The sequence below is a fragment of the Sminthopsis crassicaudata genome, chromosome 1 (assembly GCF_048593235.1).
Source record: "Sminthopsis crassicaudata isolate SCR6 chromosome 1, ASM4859323v1, whole genome shotgun sequence".
Taxonomy (NCBI): domain Eukaryota; kingdom Metazoa; phylum Chordata; class Mammalia; order Dasyuromorphia; family Dasyuridae; genus Sminthopsis; species Sminthopsis crassicaudata.
In genome coordinates this window covers 512,758,599-512,777,082 of record NC_133617.1, presented here as the reverse complement: position 1 = coordinate 512,777,082, position 18,484 = coordinate 512,758,599, and the positions used below count along the sequence as shown (strand labels likewise).

Sequence of the window (18,484 nt, the reverse complement as noted above, 5' to 3'; positions counted from 1 at the left end):
AACTAAATAAAGCAAAGAGAAAGTAATAGTTTGAAAGGAGTCTGAGTATATCATAGGAGGGAAAAGTCAGTAGATTGAGGACCTCCATATCCAACATTGGATTAATAACTGGAAATTCACTAAGGATGATTTCTGTCATGCTAAATGGGAAATCCCAAGATGGCACTAGTGCAATTCTTACTTAAATTGAGATTCTCAGAGAATTTGGGAAGATCGGTCATGGAATTTACAAAGAAGACAGAAATAGGAATTGGATTCATTATTTAATTGGGATTAAACTGACTTGAGACTGAGTAAGGAAGCTCCCAGCTCCCTCTACCAATGTAGGTCATATTTTTTCTACAACTTCTAGAGTAATTTCTCAGGACCATAGAATCACTGAACCCAGGACAGCTTTCTCTATACTATAGTACATAGCTTTTTATCTGGAGAAGGGGAAAAACACGGAGAGCTTTAGGAAAGTTGATACCAAGGACCAATCAATAATTGCCAAACCTTATTAATCCTACCCTCCACCTCCTATTTCTTTTTTTCCACTCTTAAAAGTCACAACTTTAGTTCAGATCTTCGATTTTCCCCATAGATTATTGCAACAATATCCTAACTAGCTTTCCTGCTTCAAGTTCCACCCCCCACCTTTCAAATTCATTATTCACACAGCTGCCAAAATAATATTCCTAAGGGAGAGAAGTTACCAAGTCATTTGCCTGTTCAAAAAAAAAATCCAATGATTCACTAATGTCTTGTTTTTGTTGTTCTGTCATTTCAATTGTATGAATCTAACTCTTCATGATCTCCATCTAGGGTTTTCTTGACAAAGATACAGGAGTATGACATTTCTTTCTCTAGTTCAATGTACATCTGAGGAAATTGAAATAAACAGTTAAGTGACTTGCCCAAAGTCACAAAATCCATGTCTGAGGCTAAATTTGAACTCAAGTCTTCCTGACTTCAAACCTGTTACTCTATCGACTGGGCCACCTAACTACCCATGCTATTATCTCTAAGATTAAATATATACTTCCTCTGATAGTCACAACCTGAGTCTAACCTCTCTCTTTAGGCTTATATTATCCCCCTTAATGCAATTTACAATGCTGCAAAAATAGTATTCAATTGCTGGTCTTCCTGCCTTTGCACAGACTGTCCCTTGCTTCTGGAATGTACATCTTCATCACCTTCACTTCTCAGAATCCCCAGTTTCCTTTAAAACTTAACTTAGAACATCACTTTGTACATGAAGCTTATTCTGATTCTCTCATGTACCAGTGTCTACCTCCCAAATATTATCTTATATTTACTTTGTATATACTAATGTATATACATATGTTGCTTTCCACAATATGTAGGAAGTTCACTGAGTACCCCTTTGCATTTGATTTTATATACTTAATACCTATGGCCAGCAGCCCAGGAAAGGAGAAATTTAAGGCAGGATTTTGGATATACCACGAAGTCAGCATACAAGCTAGAAAATAGTTTCAACCTGAAGTTGAGGAATAAGGACCTAGAGATTCAAGTGCAGTTCTGAAACTATTAACGGATAAATATGGTACTATAGAATTAGACTTTAAGGGAAGAAAATGTTACCTAGGGGAGTAAAATGGGAAATGTCTGGAACTGCTACACAAAAAAAAAGAGTGAGCTTCTTATAATTTCATCAATGAAGGAAATTATTGATGTAGAAACTCCCTTTATAACAAACTATTACCTTAACAGTTACTTTTAAGCTTGTAATATTAGAATTGCTTGGGATCACTTAACAGTAAAGTTTTTTGCCTTCCAACCAGAAAACCATCTTAAACAATGTAATAAACATTTATTAAAAGCCTACTATGTGCCAGGCAATGTGATAAGGGAGATATAAAAAGACTAATTTCTGTCCTCAAGGAATTTATAGGAAAAGGCACATACAAACAAATATAAACAAAGCAAGCTGATTGGTGTCCTTCATTCTCAAAGAGGACCAAAGTGACATCACTGTTTAAATCAAGAGGCTATGTCCCAACTGTGGTTGATCAGATCAATATGAGTTCAGAAGGATGTATAATAGGTCAGACCCAAATAGTCCATTTGAACATTTGGTATGGATAAATGAATAAACAAATGAAAAAGGGAAAGCACTGGAATTAAGAAGAATGAGAAAGGTTTCCTGTAGAAGGGATTTAGAAAGGATTTTAATTAGGACTTAAAGGAAGCCAGAAAGCTAGAAGTCAAAGTGGAAAAGAGAAAGCATTTCTAGACATGGGAGAGAGCCAGAGAAAATACCCAGATCTGAGATGGAATGTCACTGAATCTAGAGTATGTGACAGACAAGCAAAGTATTCAAAGACTTAGAAAAGCCGATGGGGACTAGGTTATGAAAGTCTCTGAATGATGCATTGAGTACTTTATATTTGGTCCTATAAGCAACAGAAAGCCACTAAAGTTTACTGAACAGGAGGGTTATGCGATTAGACATGTTTTAGGAAATCCACTTCAGTGGCTGAATGATGAAGGGATCAGAGTGGAGAATGACGGGGCAGACAAACTCACAAACAGACTATCACAGTAATCAAGGTACAAGGTATAACATAATGATGGCCCACACTGGGGCAATGTAACAGGAGAGAATGGGAGGGCAGCTAGATGGTGTAGTGGATGTCCTTGGAGTCAGGCTACTTGAGTTCGAATCCAACCTCAGATACTTAATACTTCCTAGGGGTGTGACTCTAGGGCAAGTCACTTAATCTCAATTGCCTCATAAAAACAAAATAAAAATTTAAAAAATGAAAACAAAATGAGGAGAGAATGGAGTACATTTGAAAGATGTTGCAAAGATGAAATTGACAGGCTTTTGCAAGAGTTTAGATATGGGAGATGAGAAATATAAGGAATTCAGGATGACTCCTGGGTCACAAGCCAGAGGAACTGAGAGGATAGTTCCTTAGTAATAATGGAGATAGGAAGAAGAAAGAGTTTGGGGGAAAAGATATTGAGTTCTGTTTTGGATATAATGAGTTTAAGATGCCTATTGGATATCCAATTCAAGTTGTCTGAAAAGCAAATCAAGATGCATATTTGAAGTCATCTAAGATTTTAAGGAAAGACAGGGAGACCTGAGAATGATCAGCACAGAAATAATAATTAAATCCAGGGAAGGTGATGAGATTTCCCCAAGTGAAGTTGTATAAATGTGAAGAAAAGAGTGCCTAGGACATCAAAATGTGTTATTTTTTTTCTATTACATAAATATTTGAATGAATTAACACATAGTTCTAATTGGTATTCCCAATTCCTTTACAACGTGACAAAATATTCCAAGTCCATGACTTGATTTCATGTATTTGTGTGTATGTGTGTATATGCATGTGGGTTATGTATATATACATCTCCTGAAAATGAAATCATGGGAAGAGCAGTACTTCAGGCAAATTGAAAGATGAAAGGGCATAAATTCCTAATACATAGCTGTTGAAAGAAATGGTGGCATTCAACTAACTAAGTAACAACAGAGTCCATTCCAAGGAACTTTAAGCATAGGGACTTCATTTCATCACTTCTTGCTCCAGCTGCATGAGTCAATCACCATTATTACCACCTCTCCTTATACTGATGAGTCCAGACAGGCAAAAATAAAAGATTATTCTAAACTATTAAGAGCTACATTTTTAAGATCTAAATTTTCCGCGAACACTATATGAAGCTCATTGATCTTCCCTCTCCCCTCAATTGAGTCTTCTCATCTCACTCAGGATAGAACTTTTTTCCCTGATGTTGATCAGTAAAGAAAGTTTTAAGTCTGCTCTTTGGCAGTCTTCCAATCCTGGGGGTTCACATAGACTCATTTAGTTTGCAAACCTAATTGGCTTTAGCCAGATTCCATAATTCAATCAATCCACTAACTTCTTAGCCTCCTCTCCTAGCAAAAATGACAGGCATGTGCCACCATGATTCAATGAATTTTTTAAAAAGTAACACACAAATTTAATTGCATATATAAAATTTTAAAACATTAAAATATATTAACAGTCCAACAAAGAACATAAAAATGAAGTAAAAAATTAATTTAAATTATATTTGTTAAATAAAGTCTATTTGTTAGATGTTTTACAAAAGTATTAAAAGTCAATCACATCTTTTTTTCTTTTCTTTTTTTTTTCATGTTACAACAGATCACGTATGCCATTCTCAATTCTTGATACTGGGATCAGTTCTAAATTGTAAAAAATAGCTGACTGTGATGGTGACAACTAACACTAATTTTTCTATCAGTAACAAAAAAAGATTTCTATACTTATGGATGTAATTTTAAAGAAAAAAATCACTAGTAAATCATAGTACTGCCTTTTTTTGGTTTAAAAAACAAAAATTGTGTATAGATAGGTAAAAAAAGCACGTTTAAAAATCAAATAAATGGTTTAACTAAAAATTTAAATTTACCTATCCTGGTGACTTAGGTAATTTCTCAATTCAAATACCCACTAAGAATTTAATCCAGTATCCAATGCATTATTTTGCCCCTTATCAGGAAACTGGTGCATAAGAAAACATTGAGGATAGTTAGGTGGCACAGTAGAGTGCCAGGCCTGGACACTTTAAATAGTTGTGTGATCCTGGACCAATCCCTTAACCCTGTTTGCCTCAGTTTCCTTATCTATAAAATGAACTAGAGAAGAAAATGGCAAACCACTCTAATAACTTTGTCAAGAAAACTCCAAATAGGATCATGAAAAGTCAAATGTGACTGAAATGATTGAACAACAAACAAAAAAAAAAAAAAGAAAGAAAGAAAAAAGCGAAAAAGAAAATGTAATTCCTGCCATTTAGCTAAGCTACAGTAGATACTCAATTTAAGAACAGTTGTGAAACAACCCCTTAAGTAAATGTCAATATTATCAGATTATTGATCTGTGAGATGGATGATGTGTGATGCTTTCCAAGAATGAACACTGAATTAGGTCTTAAATGCAGAAAGAGAAAAGGAAATTCCAGCAAAAGGTACTCATAGATGGATTATGAGGAGCCTCTAAAGAATGTAGTACAGTAGTCTATGACCCTAAAGAGCTCCACAGATTGCTGAAGGAATGAAGGTCAGTTAAAATTGTCAGTTAAAATTCTCTGATCAACTCCTTTCCTAATTATCTCATCAAAGATTAAATAATAATTACAGAAGTAAATTCCACCAAAAAAACATGGGAAATTAACATAAGGTTGGCAAAGCTTATTTGTCAAGAATAATAAGATCAGATTTAGAACTGAGGAACTCAAGAGGCTGGCTAGTCTACCTCATTTTATAGATAAAGAAATGAAGGCCCAGGGCAGGTAGGTGGCGCAGTGGATAGAGCACCAGCCCTGAATTCAGGAAGACCAGAGTTCAAATCTAGTCTCAGACACTTAACAGTTCCTAGCTGTGTGACCCTGGGCAAGTCACTTACCCCCAGCCTCAGGGGGAAAAAAAATTTAAAAAAAAGGAAAAAATGAAGGCCCACAAAGGCTTTTCCCCAATGTCCATGGATACCAAGTGGTAAAACTAGGATCTAAATAAATATTCCTTTTACTCTAAATTCAACATCATTTTCCATTGTGCCACAATGTTTTCATTACTTGCCAGTCTGACACTATCATTTTGAAGTACTTCTGAACATAACTTTTCACCAATTATTGGAAATTATACAAATACATACCATATCATGTTAACAGTAATAAACTCATCAACACTTTAAGTAGAATTTTCAAACTAATTGCATATTCATTAAATGATGTCGTTTAAGTTAACACTTTCCAATTAAACATATCTCTCTCCAAGGACCTCACTAGTGTTCAGGAAATAAGGCAAACTGTAACTAGGACTTACGTGTCCTTCATAAACCCACCCACGTCACTCATCATCCCTAAATGATCTGGTATCCCTTAGATACTAATTCTGTGACCCTGGATAAATCACTAAGCCTCTCCATACTTATGTTTCCTCATACAAAAAATAAGAGAGGGGAAATTGGTTGTCTATAATGATCCCTAAGATCCCTTCTGGTTTTAAAGCTACAATTTCATGATCTTTATAACCTTCATTATCATCATATACTTCCTTTCCACCACCTTCACTCCATCCTCATCCTATCAGTACATATTAGCTAGTATAAAAAGAGAATGATATGGCAAACTATAAAATTAAAAAGAAAAAAAATAGGGAAGCCTTAATTTAAAGTATGCCTCACGCTATATTATATCAGATTACATGAGGACTGAAAGAAAAATCTATTAAACACACCGCAAAGATAGATAATATGTTGCAACCGGGTCCACAAGGTCAAGAAAAAAGATCTTTCAGATCAATCAAATATCTTTTTTTAAAAACATATTGGGGCAGCTAGGTGGCACAGTAGATAGAGCACCAGCCCTGAAGTTAGGAGGATCCGAGTTCAAATCTGATCTCAAACACTTAACACTTCCTAGCTGTGTGACCCTGAGCAAGTCACTCAACCCCAATTGCCTCAGCAAAACAAATACATAAATAAATAAATAAATAAAAATTAAATTAAAAAAATAAGAACATGTTTCCTGTGATGGTCAATATATGATTAAAGTAAAGTGGAAGGAATATACTTATATACAAGATAAGTGGCTAACCCACTGTCCAAGTTGTCAGCTCTGAAGCTGAGGTTTCAGTTTGACTTAAATGGTCTGACTTCTGTTATTCCTTCTTCCAATTTATACCATATTCTTCTGGTTTCATTATTTTTCTCCTTCTTGTATAGTAACAATTCAATTTAACATGAATTTAAGTACCTATAAGGCACAAGACCCAATGCAAAGGATACATATAAAAACAAAGTGGGGGAGGTAATATTTGAATTGGATGACTTTAAATGACATTTAACCTATTTAAAAGAAAATATTTTGCTTAAAATAACACCCAGAAAAGAAGTAGTTAAATATAATTTAATTTTTTCAACTGACCAGGTACCAAAACTAACAGGACAGTTATTTCAAAGTAGAGTCTGAGGAACCCTCAAGACTTTCCAAGATCCTTTTCAGGGGGTCCAAGATTTTGAAACTATTTTTACAATAATACTAAGGTGCTTTAATGTCTAATATCACACACATAAGTTTATATGTATGTGTATATATAGTGCATACACTAATTTACATAAGCAAAAGCTCTTAAGAATATAAAGGGATAACAAAAAGTCTAATTTAGAATTATAGTTCTTCCTACTGTGTTAGTGCTAAGCACCTTGAGGCAAATGACTATATTTCATTTTGTTTTGTTTCCTCAGTACTTAATAAATTCATGTTGATTCAAACCTTCTATGCAAGAAAAATATAAAATAATTTCATATTATCTTGAATAATTTTTGCATTTTGGGAAAGGCCTGCTTTACACTAATAGAAACAATAAAAATACTTTGAGGTTATTATAACAAGTCTTTTTAATTTGCTAACAAATTCCTTTTACTTGAACATAATACTTATCAAGAGTTTACTACATACTGATGATTAATTTGATATTTGTTTCTAGTTACCAATCCAATATGGATCCCCTTTAGTGTAAAGTTCTTACTGAACCTGGATATTCATCTTCAGATATCAACAAAAATCAACACGTGAGATGATTAAAAGCAAAGTAAAATACAGTTTTTGATGTAGAAATGTCAAATTTAAAATGTTGCAGTATGGGACCTATTAGTATCCCAAAAATATACAATATAGTTCCTGTTCCTCAAGTCTGATCTAAATGAATATATAATATAGCATATATTAAACCTAACATGCTACAATATTTAATGCCATAGGTACTGATAGACTGCTTCTACCACTACAAAGCAGTTCTAGTACTATCCTTAGTTTAAATTTCTTAAAATCAAAAAAGTTCCCATAAGACTTTTCACAAAAGCAAGGTATTTTATCAATATCCTTGGCCTACCTATACTTTAGGTAAAGTATATATGCACACAAACACACATACACACACACACACACACACATTGCATATGTAGGTGTCTGTGCACATAAGTATATGTATGTGTAAATACATATATACATGGTTTCAAAAGGGAAGAAGTATTTTTGTTGCTTACTGACACAAAAATAAAGAGAATGCTACCTTTTAAAAACCATTGAAACAAAGACACCACATTTAACTGACCTTGTTCATTATTTGTGAGTGAAGATAGAATAAAAAGTTAGCTAAAATGATCAAAGCCAAGGAGAACAATTTTATTTACATTTTAATTAATTTCCTGAAAACTCATGAGAAGAAATATTATAAAATGTGACCAAAATTCTACAAGATTATGAACCAAAAAATAAACACAAGAGAACCTAACAATTTATACATTTCAGAATAATACACATAGATCCCACAAAATGCCTATGGGGCAAAGGAAGCTGGAAAAACTCTACCAAAAGGAGTTTCTTCCTCCTTTCCCTCCCCAAAATAGGGGAAAAAATATTGGTTTTGTTCATAAAGCTCATTACCTGACATTTTGAGTAGGGTTCCACCTCTCAGAAGGCAGTTCTCCACTCTGTGGGTCATCTACAGGAGGATGAAGAATAGAAATGCACACATCTCCATTCTACAAGACAAAAACCAGGATATTCAATATATACCAATAAAGAAGAAATTTGAAGCATATTAAAAAAAAAAAAAAAAAAACACCACACACTAGTTCTCATACTTAGCTATTTTTTCTTCCTACAAACTGTTTCCCTCCTTATTAAAGGGCATACTTCTGCTTTTATTTCACTTGCATATTTGAAGTCAAGATAGTCATAGCAATTTCCCCCAAATATTGATATATAATATTCATTTTGTCCAAATTCTGTTTCTAAAAGCAATCTCCTCCCAAAATCAAGCAAAGCACCATGATGCATAGAGCATCATTTTTCTCAGAAGCATTTAAAAGATACACATACCATAAAGTCAAGGAGTTACAAAGAATCTTGAGAACTCATCTAGTCTACATTCAGGCACAACTATATTACCTACTATACCTACATAGTACAAATAAGAAAAATAATATTGGTAATTTGTTCTAAGATTTAAAATCTTGATGATTTTCTTGAGTATTTTGATTTAATCTGTTAGTAAGTAATCAATATTTAAAAGTTTTTATAACTAACACATTTTTCTTCTGTTGAGAACAAGCCCTCTTATCCCATTCATAATAAAAGTAACAGTGACCCAGAAGTACAATACTTATGAACTCTTACACACCCACCCAAAAAAATACAAGGGATGGACTCGAACTACCACCATTGGAAAACCAGCTGAGGAAGAGAAATGAAGTGACAGTCCTCAGGATCCTTGGACTAGTCCAGCATAGCTTTAGCTTAGAAGACATCAGAAGCTCCCATACCTGGACTTTTTAAAAGAATGCTTTGTAGGAGAGGCATCTCTACCATTCTCCCAAGTCATCTGCCACTGCAATCATCTGTGTTTTCTATAGCCCAGATTTACATACACATTGATATTTTTTTTCTTTCTGTCTCCTCTCTCAACACCCTGCATAAAAATTCTCAGTAAAAGAACACAGAAATATGAGATCACACTGTGCACAGAATGAGTTCTGAGCAATAAATGTTCTTTCATCCAAGAAAGATATATCTCTAACATACTGCTGTCTAGCCTGTGAAATGTCCAAGATTATTATACTGTTCCTTCTAACTAGAGCTAATTAATGCTTACACTTCATTCTTTCCTCATCTACAAATTGTACTACTTTATTTCTGTGTTCCCTTCTAGCCTGCAATCTATAAGATACACAATTTATAAATGTATATAAATACCCATATATAATCATGCAAAACATGTATATTGAAAATGTATACTGTTTACAGGTCTGATTCTTAAATAAAAGCACCCCCCCTTGCCATTTATATCCTTTAACAAAGTTAAAGTGCAAAATTACTACAAATGAATGGATGTAATTACATAAAACCACAAAACTCTTAAGCCCCAAGTAATTTTCAGATCACATTCTGGATTTAAAAAGAAAAAATGAAGTTAGGAAAGAGAAAACAGTTCATTCCATTTTTTGTTATCTCAAAACGTTTATATAACAGGAATGCAACAGATGAAGAAAAGAGAAAAGGTATCCAGGAAGCTATGGCAGAGAGATCTTTGAAGAAGAGTGAGATGTGACAAATTTGGAGATTAAGGGCTAGAAGTAGGCATAGGTGGTTTGAAATCCAAGTATAATGAAAAGACAAATTTTAATATGTAATGTTATCTATGCTTTATTGTACTTTTACTTTGTTAAAATATTTTCCACATTATAATTGTTGAATTCATGCAGCCTATTTAATACCTCTGACTTTACAAGATAAGCAAGGTCAGAATACACCATAGGCAGTCCTCAGTTTAGGCAAGAGATCAGAGCTAGATATAGATCTAGGAATTGTATGGATAGTATTGATAATTAAACCTAAGTTAACTATTGAATTTCAATAGAGATCAAAGAGTGTATAGAGAGAACTCTGTAGTTCTGAAAAGTGTCTAGGTTTAGACAGATCAATTACTAAAAATATCAAGAGAAGGCAAATCTCAAAGAAAAACTGAGTTTTATCTACTTTAAGAAACCAAGAGCTCCAACTCTTCTTTTAAGCATTATTTCTTGTCTATAGGACACTGAATTAGGTTCAAAAGGACTGACAAATACACATTTAAAAACAATATTTAAAATTAGAATCAAAGTTAGTGTTTGTTTTTTATCAGAGCTTCCTTTTAATTTGAAAAAATGCATATATGTTAGAGGAAAAATTAATTTACTGACATACCTAGATGAAGAGTTGACTATTATTTTCAGTCAAAGGTCCTTCAAAAGTCCTTGATCCCGGATTTTTTAAAATATATTTTGATAATTAGATTTCAATAACTAGCTTCCTTGATAATTCTGGGTATCTTATGGATTTAAAAACATTATCGTCAGAAGTATCTATTGGCTTAACTAGAATGACAATGATATTCATGACACAAAAAAATTAGGAAACTCTGCTTTAAGTCAGTCAATAAAAGCATTTATTAAATACCTGCTATTTGCCAGGCATTGTGCTAAGTGCTGAGCATATAAAAAAAAAAAAAGGAAAAAGGTGGACCCTGCTATACACAGCTCACAGTCTAATATAAAATTTATAACTATGTACAAACAAGTTTTATACAGGATAAATAGGAAATAATTAAAAGAGGGAAAGCACTAACACTGAGAGGCTAAGAAAGGCTTCCAGTAGAAGATGGAATTTTACTTAGGAATTAAAGAAAATCACAGAAGCCAATAGATGGATATGAAGAGAGAGAATACTCTAGGAAAGTGAGGCAGCAAAAAAAAAAAAAAAAAAAAAAAAAAAAAAACACACACACACAGGGCCAAGATAGAGTGTCTTATTCATAGAATAGCAAGGAGAGCAGTGTCATGAGCAGAGAACAAAATGTAAAAAGACTGGAAAGGCAGAAAGAGGTGAGGTTAAGTTTGCATACCAAATGGACAATTTTATATTTGATCCTGAAAATGATGAGTCGCTACTAGAGTTTGGGTTTTGTTTTCTTTTGTTTTTTGATGGGAAGGAGAAATATGGTTAGACCTGTACTTTAAAAAAATTTACTTTGATGGTTCAGTGGAGGATGGATTGGAGAGAGGAGAAAACTTGAGGCAAGAAGATTCAACAATAGACTATTGTCAATTGTCCAGAGATTGTGAGATGATGAAAGCTTCCACTAGAGTGGAGACAGTGTCAGAAGAGAAAAGGTAGAACCCTCAGGTAGAACCCTCAAGACATGCTGCAAAGTTGAACTTAACAGGTCTTGACAACAGACTAGTATGGAGAATAAGAGATGATGAATATTACAAGATGACACTTAAGTTGTGAGCCTGGAAGCCTGGAAGGATAATGGTGCCCTCTACTATAAAGATAATGAGTTCAGATTTGGACATTCAGTATGAGATATCTAAAAAGTAGTTGGGAATGGAAAACTGGAGGAGATCAGCAGAAAGGGTAGAAGAGGTAAATTTGAGAAGGATGGTAATTTAATCCATGTGAGTAGATGAAATCACCACCTAAAGTAGTATTAAGGAAGAAAAAAAAGAGGGCCTTGAAAGAATTCTGTGGAGACCTATAGTAAAAGGGTATGATTTGGATGAGAATTCAACAAAGGAGACTGAGAAGGAGTAGTCTAAAAGTTAAGAAAACAATGAGAGTGGTATCCCAAAAAACCTAAAAAGAAAAAATGCAATCAAAATTAGAAGGAAAAGCAGAAAAATGAGAAACAATTTTTATAGCAAGAAACAAACATCTGATGATGGCTTTACTTCTCAAATATATAGAGAACTAAGCCAAATCTATAAGACTGTAAGTCATTCCCCAAATGACAAATGGCCAATGGATATGAACAGTTTTCAGAGGAAGAGTCTACATCTATAGTCATATGAAAAAATGCTCACTACTTATAAGAGAAATGCAAATTAAGACAACTCCAAGGCAGTATCTCACAACCTATCAGATTGGCTAACATGACAGAAAAGGAAAATTACAAATGTTGAAGATGATGTGGGAAAATGGCGCTGATGCATTCATTGTTAGTGGAATTGTGAACTGATCCAAACAATGTTAAGAGCAACTTGGAACTATGCACAAAGAACAATCAAATTGTGCAAATCTTTTAATCTAGCAATACTAGTACTAGGTCTGTATCCCAAAGGGATAAAAAGTAAAAAGGACCTATATGTACAAAAATATTTATGGCAACTGTTTTTGTGTGGCAAAGAATTGGAAATTGAAGGAACACCAATTACAAAATGGTTGAACAAGTTATGCTATGTGAATGTAAAGGAATACTATAATAATATATAAGATCTTCAAGAAACGAGCAGGCATATTTCAGAAAAACCTGGAAAGATTTACATTTTACAGATACGATACAGAGCGAAGCAAGAACAACCAGGAAGAACATTGTACAGTAATAACAACCCTATGCAATGATCAACCATGACAGACTTGGGCCTTCCTCTCAGCAATACAATGATCCAAGAAAATTCCAAAATACTCATTGTGGAAAACACTATCCAAATCCAGAGAAAGAAATGATGGGAATCTGAATGCAGACGGAAACATATTATTTTCACTTTATTATTTTTACTTTTTTTTCCTGTTTATGCTATTTCTTCTTTCACAATATGACTAATATGGGAATATGTTTAACAAGACTGCACATTATAACACTATCAGATTGCTTGCTTATCTTTGGGAAGGTGGGAGAGAAATTTGGAACTCAAAATCTTATTTTAAAAATGAATGTTTAGGAGCAGCTAGGTGGCACAGTGGATAAGAGAACCAGCCCTAAAGTCAGGAGGACCTGAGTTCAAATCTAACTTCAGACACTTAACACTTCCTAGCTGTGTGACCCTGGGCAAGTCATTTAACCCCAATTGCCTCGCGGGGGGGGGGGGGGGGGAGTTTAATTTTTTTAAAAAAGAAAAAATTAGAAACAATGAATTTAAAAATATGTAAAAATATTGAAGTATTTGGGCTGCAGTTTCCTCATGTGAAAAATGAAGAGGCTGGGTAAACTAATCACTAAGATCCAACACTAAATCATATTATCTGTTGGATTTATTCATAAAATTCAGATATAATAATATAAAATTCAAATAATATTGAAAATATTTTCATCAAAGTATGTCTGCCAAGATAAAATAAAAGTATTTATCACAGAATCATAGAATTTAAATGTAAAAGGTATCCAAGAATTCATCAAAATGCTCATTTTACAGATGAGAAATATGAGGTTTTTGGAAGAGTTCCATAAACCCAAGAAACAGAAACAGGACTCCCTGTTTGAAAAATATATAGGAAAACATTAAAGCTGGCTGTAGATATTGAGTGTCCAAAAGAAATTAAGTGTCCAAAACCTTACACTAAATAGCACAGTAAACTTTCAGAGACAGGCAATAAAAAGGCCACTATCATAAAAAATATAAAAGAACTGAAGCATATATAAGAACCTTATGTATATAATATATAACCTTATATGTAAAAGAATCTTATGCAACAATTACAGTCAGGAAGACAATTAACTGAACAAATGATGGATGACAGAAGTGATCATTAAAAAATGAAATAGATAACTTTAATTACACAAAAATCAGAAAATTTTGCATGAAAATCAGAGAATTAGAAATGAAGTTAACTTGGAAAAAATGTCTGATAAAGACCTAGTTTAACAGATTTGTAGGGAACTGACACAAATAAGAAAAATAAATATTTCCAATAATAATCAAAAGAATAAATATAACAATAACTAGTAAGTCAGTATTTAGAAACTATGTGCTAAGTATTAGGGATACAAAGAAAGGCAAAAATAGTTGCTCCAAATCACATTCTAATGGGGGGAAACAACTAGGTAAATATAAACTCTATACTTAGTTGATAAAAGGGAAAGGCTAGACTAGAGCAGTTAAGGGAGAATGGGAAAGACCACCTGCAAAAGATGGGATTTGAGTCAAGCCTTGGGGAAAAACCAAGAGTTATATAAAAGTGAAGGGCTCAGAGCATTCGAGGCCTGGGGAAGAGCCAGTAGAAAGGCACAGAGACAATTGTCCAAAATACAATTGAAAAGAAAAATATAAATCAAACAATTTTGAGGTTTTACTTCAAACTCATCAGAGACTGGAAAAGATGGCAAAATATTAAAGTGGAAAATGCTACAACATTTGTGACACATTAACACACCATTGATGGAGTTGTGATGGAAATGTTCTAGAAAACAACTTGAAATTGTACCAGAAAAGTTACTAAATTTAACAAATCATTTAACCCAGAGACATCATAAAGAGGCATTACAGTCCAAGAAAGGTAGAAATAGAGGGAAAGATGACAGACAGATATACATATATAATAATTTTTTTACTTACATCAACATTCTTGTAGTGGTAATGAACTAGAAGAAAAGTGGTCATGTACCTCCAATTAGGGAATGTTTAAAGAAGCTATGCATTAAAATAATAGAATATAATAAAATATGTATATGAAAAATACAGAGAAGTATGGAAAGACAGATACAACTGGTGCCAAATAAAAGAGAAGCAGAAGAACAATTTATATAATGACCGCTATAATGTAAAAGGAAATAACACTGAAAGAATAGTAAAATCATGAAAAAAAACAAAAAACATTCAACAGCTTGGTAAAAGAGGCACAAAAAAATACTAGAGGGAAAAATAGAATAAGCCAAATAGAAAAAGATATATATAAAAATTCACTGAAGGGAAGAATTCCTTAAAAAGCAGAACTGATCAAACAGTAAAAGAGGCTCAAAAAATTTACTGAAGAAAAGTCCTTAAAAATTAGAACTGGCCAAACAAATTAAAATGGAGGTACACAAATTAAATGAGGAAAATAATTCTTTAAAAGTTAATATTGGGCAAATGGAAGCTAATGACTTTATGACACATCAAGAAACAATAAAACAAAACCAAAAGAATAAAAAAATAAAAGAAGAAAATGTGATATATTTCTTTTTTTTTACTTTTATATAATTTTTTAAATTAATTTTTATAATTATAACATTTTCTTTAACAGTACATATGTATAGGTAGTTTTTTTTGTTTGTTTTTTGTTTTTTACAACATTATCCCTTGTACTCCCTTCTGTTCTGAATTTTTCCCCTCCTTCCCTCCACTCCCCCTCCTCCCCTAGATGGCAGGCATTCCCATATATATTAAATATCTTATAGTATATCTTAAGTACAATATATATGTGCAGAACCGAATTTTGTTGTTGTTGTTGTTGCAAAGGAAGGATTGTATTCGCAAGGTAAAAATAATCTGGGAAGAGAAACAAAACAAAACGAAACAAAACAAAAAAACCAATGCTCTCAGTTTACACTCATTTCCCAGTGTCCCTTTTCTGGGTGTAGCTGATTCTGTCCATCATTGGTCAATTGGAATTGGATTAGCTCTTCTCTATGTTGAAGATATCCACTTCCATCAGTATACATTCTCATACAGTATCATTGTTGAAGTGTATAATGATCCCCTAGTTCTACTCGTTTCACTCAGCATCAGTTGATGTAAGTCTCTCCAAGCCTCTCTGTATTCCTCCAGTTGGTCATTTCTTACCAAACAATAATATTCCATAACATTCATATGCCATAATTTACCCAACCATTCTCCAATTGATGGGCATCCATTAATTTTCCAGTTTCTAGCCACTACAAAAAGGGCTGCCACAAACATTTTGGCACATACAGGTCCCTTTCCCTTCTTTAGTATTTCTTTGGGATATAAGCCCGATAGCAGCAATGCTGGATCAAAGGGTATGCACATTTTGATAACTTTTTGGGCATAATTCCAGATCGCTCTCCAGAATGGTTGGATTCTTTCACAACTCCACCAACAATGCATCAGTGTCCCAGTTTTCCCACATCCCCTCCAACATTCATCGTTATTTGTTCCTGTCATCTTAGCCAATCTGACAGGTGTGTAATGATATCTCAGAGTTGTCTTAATTTGCATTTCTCTGATCAATAGTGATTTGGAACACTTTCATGTGAGTGGAAATAGTTTTAATTTCATCATCTGAAAATTGTCTGTTCATATCCTTTGACCAGAAAATGTGATATATTTCACTAGAAAAACTACTCACCTGGAAAAAGAGTACTAGGAGATAATTTAAGATTTACTGGATTACCTGAAAGCCATGATCAAAAAAGTAATCTAGATATATTATTTTCAAGAAAGTATAAAAAAAAAAAAAAAACCCACCACATCCCTGATGGGTCAAATAGAAATTGAAAGAATCCAGCAATTAGTTCCTCAAAGACATCCCAAAATGAAAATTCTCAGGAATATTACAGCTAAATTTCAGAAGACTCAGGTCAAGGGGAAAATATTGCAAATAATAATAAAAAAAAAACAAAATAAAACAAAACAATTCAAATATTGGGAAGCCACAGTCAATCCAACACAAGATTTAGCAGTTTCCACATTTAGAAGGATTTGGAAAATTAAATATTCTAGAGGGCAAAAGAGTTAGGATTACAATCAAGAATCACCTATGCAGCAAAACTGAGCATAATTTGTGAGGAGGTAAGGGGAAGTCACTGACATTCAATAAAATAAAGGACTTTCAAGCATTTCTAATGAAAAGACTTGAGCCGAATTAAAAAAATCTGACTTTTAAATACAAGACTCAAGAAAAGCATAAAAAGGTAAATAGGAAAAAGAAATTATGAAGGATTTCAATAAAGTTAAACTGCTAATATTCCTATATGGGAAAATTAGATTTGTAACTTTAAAAAATTCTCTCATTATTAGGACAGCTATCAGTTGAATATGATAGGACGATTATCTTCAAAAGGTAAAATAAAGGGGTGAGAAAGAGGGAGAAAGGGAAACTTATAATAGGGTAAGTTATCTGAAATAAAAGAAGCAAAAAATAGTTTTTACAGTGGAGAGAAGATGAAGAAGTGAGGAGAGAGTAAATGAATACTACTCTCATCAGAACTGGCTCAAAGAGAAAATAATAAACACACTCAGCATAAAAATTTATCTTACCATATAGAAAAGTAGCTATCAAATAGGGTAAGAGACAGGGGGTGGGGAAATGCTGAAAAAAGGAAGGGCAAATTGGAGGAAGTAAGTCAGAAGCAAAATACCTTTGAGAATGGTGAAAAGAAAGACAAAGTAGGAAACATGGAGAAAAAAAAGATGGAGGGAAATATATAGTAACCACATCTGTGAAAAAAAATTTTTACAGAAAGTTTCTCCAATAAAAACCTCATTTCTCAAATATATAGAGAACTGAATCAAAATTTTGGAAATAAGAGCCATTTCCCTCCATTTGATAAGTGGTCAAAAGATATGAACAGGCAGTTTCAAATGAGGTAATCAAAGCTATCTATACTCCCCCAAAAAATGCTCTAAATCACTACTGACTAGAGAAATACAAAGTTTTCACATTTTCTTCTATTTTTTCATTCTTTTGGTTTTGTTTTATTGTTTCTTAATGCCACATACAGTCACCAGTTTCCATTTGCCCAAAAACAACTCTGAGCAATTTCCCTACACTTCTCAAATTGGCTAATATAACAGAAAAGGAAAATGACAAATGCTGGAAAGGATGTAGGAAAATTAATACTAATACTAATGCACTATTGAAGTTATGAATTGATTCAACCATTCTGGAGAGCAATTTGGAACTAAGGCTATAAAGACTTGTATATTGTTTCACTCTATAATACCATTTCTAGGTCTATATTATAAAGAGATTAAAAAAAGAAAAAAAGAAAAGAAAAGGACCTATACATACAAAATATTTATAGCTGTTCTTTTAGGGAAAGCAAAGAACTAAAAATTGGGGGCATGCCCATCAATGGAGGAATAACTAAATATGTTACTGTATATGATTGTGATGAAATACTATTATGCTAGAAAAAATGACAGGCAAGATGTTTAAAAAAAAAAACTTGCATGAACTGATGCAAAGTGAAATGAACAGAATCACAGGA

The 18,484-nt window shown here is 33.2% G+C and overlaps 1 protein-coding gene across 1 annotated transcript in view; it reads right to left on the bottom strand.

Moving 5' to 3' along the window:
• The window catches only part of UBE2R2 (ubiquitin conjugating enzyme E2 R2), a 99,185-nt gene that overhangs the window by 8,767 nt on the left and 71,934 nt on the right, over window positions 1-18,484 (bottom strand). Inside the window, exon 4 of the mRNA XM_074281636.1 lies at window positions 8,461-8,558. Within this exon, the coding sequence (XP_074137737.1) occupies window positions 8,461-8,558 (98 nt within the window). The remainder of the gene's footprint in view (window positions 1-8,460; window positions 8,559-18,484) is intronic.